Source organism: Malaclemys terrapin, chromosome 1 (assembly GCF_027887155.1).
Source record: "Malaclemys terrapin pileata isolate rMalTer1 chromosome 1, rMalTer1.hap1, whole genome shotgun sequence".
NCBI classification, from domain to species: Eukaryota; Metazoa; Chordata; order Testudines; family Emydidae; genus Malaclemys; species Malaclemys terrapin.
In genome coordinates, this window is record NC_071505.1 from 63,659,925 (window position 1) to 63,669,931 (window position 10,007).

Consider the following 10,007-nt stretch of genomic DNA (forward strand, 5'->3'; position numbering starts at 1 on the left):
CTTACAAATGTAGAATTATGTACAAAAATAACTGCATTCAAAAATAAAACAATGCACAACTTTAGAGCCTACAAGTCCACTCAGTCCTATTTCTTGTTCAGTCAATCATGGAGATAAACAAGCTTGTTTACATTTGTAGGAGATAATGCTGCCTGCTTCTTGTTCACAATGTCACCTGAAAGTGAGAACAGGAGTTTGCATGGCACTGTGCAGCCAGCATGACAAGATATTTACATGCCAGATGCGCTAAAGATTCATATGTCCCTTCATGCTTCATCCACCATTCCAGAGGACATGCATCCATGCTGATGACAGGTTCTGCTCGATAACAATCCAAAGCAGTGCGGACCGACACATGTTCAATTTCATCATCTGAATCAGATGCCACCAGCAGAAGGTTGATTCTCTTTTTTGGTGGTTTGAATTTTGTAGTTTCTGCATTGGAGTGTTGCTCTTGTAAAACTTCTGAAAATATGCTCCACATCTCATCCCTCTCAGATTTTGGAAGGCCCTTCAGATTCTTAAACCTTGGGTCGAGTGCTGTAGCTATCTTTAGAAATCTCACATTAGTACCTTCTTTGCCTTTTGTCAAATCTGCAGTGAAGATGTTCGTAAAATGAACAACATCATCATCTGAGACTCCTATAACATGAAATATATGGCAGAATAAGGGTAAAACAGAGCAGGGAACACACAATTCTCCCCGAAGTTCAGTCACAAATTTAATTAATGCATTATTTTTTAATGAGTGTCGTCAGCATGGAAGCATGTCCTCTGGAATTATAGCCGAAGCATGAAGGGGCATACGAATGTTTAGCATATCTGGCATGTAAATACCTTGCAATGCCAGCTACAAAAGTCCCTTCTGAATGCCTGTTCTCACTTTCTGGTGACATTGTAAATAAAAAGTGGGCAGCATTATCTCCTGTAAATGTAAACAAACTTGTTTGTCTTAGCAATTGGTTGAACAAGAAGTAGGACTGAGTGGACTTGTAGGCTCTAAAGTTTTGCATTGTTTTGTTTTTGAGTACAGTTATGTAACAAAACAAAAAAAATCTACATTTGTAAATTGCACTTTCACGATAAAGATATTGCAATACAGTTCTTGTATGAGGTGAACTGAAAAATACAATTTCTTTTGTTTCTCATTTTTACAGTGCAAATATTTGTAATAAAAAACAATAAAGTGAGCAGTGTACACTTTGTATTCTGTGTTCAAATTGAAATCAATATATTTGAAAATGTAGAAAAACATCCAAAAATATTTAATAACTTTCAATTGGTATTCTATTATTTAACAGTGTGATTAAAACTGCAATTAATTGCGATTAGTTTTTTGGAGTTAATTGCATGAGTTAGAATATCAGGGTTAGAAGGGACCTCAGGAGGTCATCTAGTCCAACCCTCTGCTCAAAGCAGGACCAATCCCCAGACAGATTTTTTCCCCAGATCCCTAAATGGCCCCCACAAGGATTGAACTCACAACACTCTGCAATTAATCAACAGCCCTAATATATATATATATATATGTGTGTGTGTGTGTGTGTGTGTGTGTGTGTGTGTGTGTGTGTGTGTGTGTGTGTGTGCGCGCGCCTCTGCTAACATTTAGGAACAGATTGGTGATAAATAACTGCCTATGCGGATGAAAGCTGACTAACCTTTGTCATTAGCAAGTAATATGTGATTTAACCAATAAGAATTTAAAAAAAAAAATCAGAACACATAACTGAGGTATGTCACTTTCCTTAGTACAGGTTTAGGGTTTGAGTTATTTTGATAATAGGTCTGGTCTACAATTTGACCTAATTAGCTTTATCAGCACAAAGTTATTTTTCAAGTGTCAGGTTAGGGAATGCAAAGACATTTCCATATAAGATTTTCCTAGTGGCAGAAGTTCATGCCATAGTCTTGCACATTATTCTCTGAGAAGACTCCCTTAACCTTTGCAGTTTTTCTGCAGAAGGTCTCTCCCTGACCTCCCAAAGTGTACATTCCAAGGGGTTATCACAAGTTTAATATTAAGGTGACCATACATCCTGTTTTGGCCGGGATAGCTCCTTTTTTAAGCCCTGTCTTGGTTGTCCCCACTCCTCCCTCCCCCCCCCAAAAAAGAGGCATTTGTCCCATTTGCTCTTGCTCTTGCCAACTGATCAAGTTAGCAAACAGGACAAATACCCACCTTTGTTAAAAAAGTCAGGCGTGATGCAGAGAACCATGCAGGGGACAAGCGGAAATGTCATCCCCTTGCGGGGGGAGAGGCAGGGCTGGGGGGGCGGGGGGGAAGAGAACATTCCAGTATATAGGGGTCCCCACAGGGTTCCAGCGAGGGGCAACAGCCTTGCCGGGGGTTGGGGGAGCCGGATTTCAGCGACCACCAAGAGCAAAGGGGGACCTCAGGTGAGTGGCTGGGGGTGTCTTGTTTTCTCTTTGGGAAATATGGTCACCCTATTTAATATTAATTCCGCCTTGTCTCACTGCATGCGTACTTCGTTGTTGGCAAGGGCTGCTCTTCTCTCACTGCACATACTTCCCTGATGCTTCATTCCCTTCTCCCCTCAATATTTGTCTCCGGCTGGTGGCTACCATCCCACAGCTGACCCTGAGAGCAGTTCTGGTAGCAGTGGTACCTAGTAAAGACAGCTAAATTGGCTCCTCATTTCCAGGTGCCTTTAAAGGTGTCCAAGCTCCTCTTTGCCGGACAAAGAGCCCATGGAAGCAGTTGGAAGTAAGGAGAAGAGTCAGCGCCATGTGGCCCTCCAGATAGCCTGAGGACTGCTACTTCTGACTCAATCTCAAATTTATTCATTTTGCATCTATACCCCCTGGAAAGGCCTTTAGGTCTTCTTTTTCACCAAAGATTTGCTTTAGCATGGCTTGGATGGAATTCTCCAATTCAGAACCGGGGCCTGAGTTTCCATCACAAGTAGCTGATGCCAGCTTTAGGCAGATTTCAGCTTGAAAACATCTAACTGATCCAATTAATTTTTGTACACACAATGGTCACGTTGTCTCTGAATTAATTCTGTACATTTCAGATCATCAGGTTTGGCAAACTGTTGTAACATTAGCATTTCTATGGTTCCCTAAGTGAGTGCTTAGCTAGACATGGATCTAACAAGGCACTTAAGCACATATTTATCGTTAAGCACAAAAACTCATGTATGACCATTCTGTACATTAACTATTTCCCACACACACCTATTTGGTGTTCTTTGGTGTTTTTGAATATTGAATGATATTCTGAAACTACCAAATAATTTAAATTTTAATAGTCACTATTAAGTATATGCTACACAATCTTTACATAATATGTTAATACTACTCATTTAGAATTCTTAACTTTCAGTTTTAAATATCTTGACCATTACAAATGACAGCAGGCTAAACTTTGACATACAGATTGCCACTTGGATATGACATTTTCTACCAGATAAGTTCCTGATCCTGCAAACAGATATGTGAGTAACTTTACCCACTCAAATAATTTTATTGACCTTACTCATGTGGGTAAAATTACTTATATGGGTTTGTACTAATGAGGCAAAAATACGTAAATCAGTTAAATCATTGACACAGCAATGCATTGATGACAATGCATCATCATTTCTGCTTTATCACTTAAAAATGGCTTTTGGGGGAGGTGGCCAAAGTGTCTCTCTAAAATATTTTATTGTTCTGAAAAACAGTATTAAGGCATCAAAAGAAATATTACATATATCTTTATATAATTATACATGCTATGCTGTGAGATTTCTGGTAATCCAGTGGCCTAATCTTTAATAAATGTAAACAAGCAAATTTTATAATCTGACATGTATAAGAATTGAGAAAAAACAAAACATAACAAAACATGCACAAAATGTTCTTTGTCTTAAAATGAGAACTTATAGTTATACATTTACTTTCTACAAACTGGAGCCTTTTGAGTTTACATTGAGAAATAGTTAAGCACATGCCTACCTACTTTTCAAAGTACTTTAGCTCTAAAAGTGCAATAACGCTACATAATTTTTACTAACTGTTTATTGTATATCCTGTAGTAGTTCCCTCTGCACCTGAGATAAGGATGTGAAATTCTCCTAAAATTTCCCCCCTTTAAAACCATCGTCTCCACAAACACCTAATATCATGGTCACCAGCAGATGCTTTTTTGAGTCTAACAAAACTGTAGCATAGGCTAGTTATATACTTACTTCTGGTATTACCCTGTCCTGAGTACTGAGCATACAAACAATAAATAACATTCTGTAATCCATCTGCAATGAAAGTTACAGCCCAGTTCAGAAGCCAAACTGTGATCCTTTTATATTGCAAATGCCACTAGGGCAGTGTTACTACAAATACAATATTTTGTCAAAGTTTTATTTTTCACAATTTAGTATCAGCCATTTCAAACTATAATCTGCTGAAACTTGTTGGCTGACAGAGGCAAAAATCATAGATCATTCAGGATTTTGAGTAGGGTTTTTTTTTTAATTGTAAAACTAAATGGTGCTTCCGTATTGACTATGCAATAGAGAAGGTTAGAGGATGCCAACTCCATTAAGTTACAACTTTCAAGGTAATGATATTTATTAAGGGGTAAATAGTGAGGTGGCAAAATTTGGAGATGATACAAAACTACTCAAGATAGTTAAGTCCAAAGCATAGTGCAAAGCGTTACAAAGCGATCTCAGAAAACAGGGCGACTGGCCAACAAAATGGCAGATGAAATTCAATGTTGATAAATGCAAAGTAATGCACACTGGAAAACATAATCCCAACTATACATACAAAATGATGGGATCTAAATGAGCTGTTACCACTCAAGAAAGATCTTGGAGTCATTGTGGATAGTTCTCTGAAAATATTCATTCATTGTGCAGCGGGCGTCTAAAAAGCCAACTATGTTGGGAATCATTAGAAAAGGGACAGATAATAAGACAGAAAACATCATATTGCTTCTATATAAATCCATGGTACGCCCACATCTTAATACCATGTGCAGATCTGGTTGCCCATCTCAAAAAAGATACATTGGAATTGGAAAAGGTACAGAAAAGGGCAAAAAAAATCTTCCCGTTAGAAATTTCTTTAGAAGTTCATAAAGAAACCAATATGTCTTTGTGAAATGTTTCGGTTTTGGCGAAACAATATAATTCAATGTCAAAAATGTCCCAAGAAGCACTACTATGTAACATTTGTACTGTTCAGAAACAGTCTAGATAATGTAATAAAGGATTTTTATTATGCAAAGTTTCATTAAAAGGAACAGGTTGGGTGGTGGAGTTTTAATGGTGCACAAGATGAATATAACACTTGCTCAGGCATCTTATGTAATAAGCATCAAGTTTTCTGAGTACCTGGGGCAGTAATTTCATTATCCGTTATTGTCACAATGTTACGTCTCATTTAAATGAATGTGACACCTGCAATTCACTACAAAAGTTTTTTTCTCCTGCTGACAATAGACCACCTTAACTGATTGCACTAGTTATAGTTGGTATGGCAACACCCATTTTGTCACATTCTGTGTGTGTGTGTATATCTTCCTATTGTATTTTACATTGCATGCATCCGATGAAGTGGGTTTTAGCCCACGAAAACTTATACTTAAATAAATTTGTTAGTCTCTAAGGTGCCACAAGTATTCCTCGTTCTTTTAACAAAAATAATGTAGCTCATGTGGCATCTCAAAATAAGGCTAGCCTTTTACGAATAAAGCTTAAAGGAAATGAAATTAAATAGAGCTGTAGTAAAAACTTGATAAAAAGGGGGAAATTCAAAGTTGGGACCATCCTTTTACCAGGGGAGTCTTCGCTATTACTACCCTTCTTTCACCCCATTGTGCCGAAGCAGTATAGCTCACCTGGTTTTCCATGAAGAGGGCTTCAGAAGAGTGGCGATGCTATATACCATCTAGCATGAGCTACAATATCCAGGCACAAAAGGGGACGTTAAGGACAGAATAAGGTCAACTTTTATCCAAAATCCCCAGAGGCCTATTCCATTTTTAACTCTATTTTCTTGCTTTTTGTGTGGTTGTTTGATCCTAGAGTTATTTTAATAGTTTTTGCATTTCATATTAAACAGTGTACATAACATACACTGGGTAATATCAAGTAGAACATGAGAGATATTATTGCACATGTGAAATTATTGTTTGAATGAATCCTCAGCTCCATTAGGTAAATTTAAGTAGAATTAAAATATTTACATTTCTTTAGACATAGAAGTCCAAATAGGAAGAGGGCATAAAAGAAATGCGTACACTATTTCCTCTGAGCTGTTGACATTTGTATCAGTAAATACAGTAGAAGATCTTTTCAACAATGCAAAGAATTTTCTAACCATAAAGGAATGCCAAAGGAATCATTATTAAAAGGTTTGTCATTCCTCTTAACCTGCACTGTAAACAGTGAATTGCTGGTGCATAGTTAAGTAATATTTAAACGTGGAATGTACATTTAATTTTATAAATTACATGAAATGCAGGTTAAAGAGCAAATGTTTTAGCAAATAGCAGCAGCATTCCTTGACATTATGTGCAACATAATTTAAGTGAACATCACACCTACTCACCAAAACAGTGACACATAACGTACTTGAAAGAGTAGACAAAAGAAGCATTAAGAAGCAATTACATTTGATGAGATATCTCAATAAAAGACTCTGGTATTTGATGACTGATGAACAGTCAAATCTCTAGAGTTTGAGTCTCTTGTAATACATTTTATTAAGTAGCTGTTTGAAGTTGCAAGCCCCATGTGCATCCAACGGCAGAACTATGCATTATGTTTTAGGTGATTATTTAACTCTGGATTATGAGTACTGATGAAAGTGGCAGAGAACATGCCAGTTGCAAAACTGCCTACCCACACACTTGAAAATATTTATTGTGTACATGACCTTGGCAGGTTAAAGTATGTAGAAAAAATATTTATCATTTTATTCTAGTAAGAGGAGTCAAAAAGAAAGGAGTAATCACTATTAAGCATTTGGTCCATTCACACAGTTGCCTCATGCTATTTTTTTAAAAAATTAGCTAATAAAATCATAGGTGCATACATTTGATGTTGGTTTGCTTGGTTGTTTTTGTTAAAATATATTCTATTACAATCTGCTAGGGAAACACTAGCTTAACACAACTGATTTGATATATAGTCATGTGATTTGCGTGACACTAAGAGCAGAAGAAAGCTAAAAAGTTGCATGTTTTCATTAACTTATTTCATTTTAAAATTCTACAATGTTTTATAGTTTTAAATTTGATATTCCTGATATAGAGTTACACAATTGTAAGATGGTACCTTGCCATGATAATGTTTTTTAAAAAGAAAGTGCTTTGCTTAACAGATCTCAAATCAGTTGCACGTAAATCATATACATTACTTTAATGTAATTTGTGTAACAATAAGCACTTATAAAAAAAAAGGTCAGAGAATATTTCTTAAACACTCAAACAAAATATACACATCATATATTCAACAAATATTAGACCTATCCAAAAGTGAATCATCTTGTTTGACCAGCATAAAAAGTTTGATGCAGTTGATCAGAACTATGTCTAAGTCATTTTTACTACCTGCAGTTCCATGAAAGAAGAAACTTGTTTTTTTCTAAATTACAATCCAATTTTTCAGCATTTAACCCTAAAAAGATCATAATTTTTTCATAATATACTTTACTTGGATGGAAACAAGAATAAGTGATGGAAAAGGAAACTGACAGCTACTTGAATGGCACATACACGTAAGAGTACATTTAAGCTTCAAGTTGCCAGGAAAATGCAGAATACTAACTCTTTGCAGCAAAGCTCCCAAATCACAGGTCAAAAGAATAGCAACCTTATTTAAAAATAATTTTTGTGCATGACTGATTATACTGTCAACACCTTCCGTTAGAGAATGGCATAATACACTCAGACTTCTGTGAGTAGCTTCTCTCCCATTGTCCCCTCAGGCATTTCCAATCCATTGGGATAAGTCAGAGAGAGACCAGGAACTCAGAACACTGACAGGTACAGAGAATTATTCAAGTGCATTGCAGTTTATAATACAGTTTTTGCAGGGGTCTTAAAAACAGGCATTCTATTTTGATTTATAGCTATTACTGCAGATGTCTGACAGCAAATTAAGGGGGGGGAGGGAACCCTGATTACTTAATTCCTGAAGCAATTCTGAACCTGCAGCAGCAAAGAATCCCACTTGAGTTACTTTCTACTGTAAAGATCAGGGCACAGTCCAGACACAAAGGACAGACTTTCAATCAACAAATATTAATCATCAACTTGAACTTATGCAGGAACAATTATTTTTTAAAAAGCAGTGTAGTTGAAATATGAATGCAGTTATATTTATATATAAAAGTGTTCTAAAAAGATTATCATATCAGTTTACAACACAAAGTCCTCTAACAAAAGGCTTGCAACAGTAAGAATCAATTAACTGCACCTGAAATATTAACCACTTCTACAGACCCTGCTTGATTTGAAAGCTACAATACTATGGCTTTTCTATCTAATTTCCTACCAGCAAATTTAGACAAATAAATAATAGTTGTCTAATGCTTGTAATACCTGCATGAGGCTCACACGTAGATATCTATCCAGTGTTAGCAATTTGTAACTAAAAACAACATTGAATATTTATCACAAGAAGAAAACATTAGGTTACACCGTGCTTACTTCGAAAATGCTCTGAAGCATAATAATAGACATCCTCATAGCCCTCATGGTAATCCTCCTCGGGTCGGTACTTTTTGCCTTTTCTTCTTCTCGATCTTCTTATCTGCTTCACAAAGCCCAAGAAACGTTCCATCTCTTTCACCAGCGCACAGTTATCAGTCCAGTTTACCTTTTGCTGGTCTTAGCAGCTAAGCTTCAAAAAAGCTGTTTGAGCATGAACGAACAGCAAATATAGATGGAGAGCTGCACCCTTTCACTAGCCACTCTGATACCATTTAAAAAAAAACAAAACAAAATAAAAAAGCCCCAACAGTTTCAATTATGACAAAGCATTTTGTTTTACCTTTAAAAGGATCTTTATCAAATCCATTGTTTTTATGTTGAAATACTGCAACCAAGGTAAAGGAGGAAATAAAGAGAAGTGTTTGATCACAATCAGCTTTTAGACAAAACAGAACAAAGTTCAGAAGATCTGCCTGACAGCAAGAGGAATCCCAGCACTAAAATTTCACTACCCTATGTCTCCATCATTTGAAGAGGAGCTGGGGGGGCGGGGATACATGTTAGTCAATGGACTCAACCATATCTGAAGGCAAAACAGGTTTTCTGTAGCCTGTTAATCACTACCCTGATGTTTACTGTGGCATATGCTCAAGACCTCATTTGATTTCATTTGCTTTAAAAATGTTAACCACGCTGATCCATTTCCGATACCACACATGGTGGATGAATAAACAACAAAGTGGTTTAATCCATATACACAGCCTACTCACCGACAAGTGTGTGCGCTGAATGTGTTAATTGGAGCAGCAGGGAGAAAGCTCGGCAGCTGCTTAAAAATGACACGTTTACCCACAGGGCATTAATGTATTCCAATCATTGTTTGATCTAAATATTAAAATGCACTTCACAGACAGGCTCCTTATAGATCCAGCACAGCTATACAGTAATGCAAACAAAGAAAGCTACATCATGACCACACCGTACTGCCTACCCTTTACTGTACTCATCTAAAATCCTAGCTGAGTTGTTAAACTTGAAAAAAAAACAGAGCAAACCAACAAGACATGAAGCAAAACTCTGTTCTGTAAGCAAAAAGCCTGAAAAGGTGCTCACATTTTTCTGACCACTTGTTTCTGCATTCCACAATTATTCTCTAAGATAAGACAGGAATTTCACAAGCGTTTTGGCAAAATTCCCCTCCTTTAGGGTTTTTGCCATCCCAAGCAGCACCAAAAAAAAAAAAAAAAAATCGCGATCTGCGGCAGCAATTCGGCAGAAGGTCCTTCGCTGCGAGCGGGAGTGAGGGACCGGCCGCTGAATTGCCGCCGAAGAGCTGGAC

General features: G+C 36.9%; 1 protein-coding gene across 11 annotated transcripts in view; it reads right to left on the reverse strand.

The window, feature by feature from the left end:
* Positions 1-9,120, reverse strand: part of GRIP1 (glutamate receptor interacting protein 1) — a 357,507-nt gene extending 348,387 nt beyond the window's left edge. For 4 of the 11 annotated variants that reach the window (XM_054025854.1, XM_054025862.1, XM_054025845.1 and 1 more), the window contains exon 1: positions 8,666-9,119. In XM_054025854.1, coding sequence (XP_053881829.1) covers positions 8,666-8,798 — 133 coding nt within the window. In that variant the 5' untranslated portion in view covers positions 8,799-9,119. Of the gene's footprint in view, positions 1-8,665 lie in introns of all 11 variants that reach the window. The other 7 variants (XM_054025871.1, XM_054025880.1, XM_054025835.1 and 4 more) reach the window with 3 other exon arrangements.
* Between the last annotated feature and the right edge of the window lie 887 nt (positions 9,121-10,007).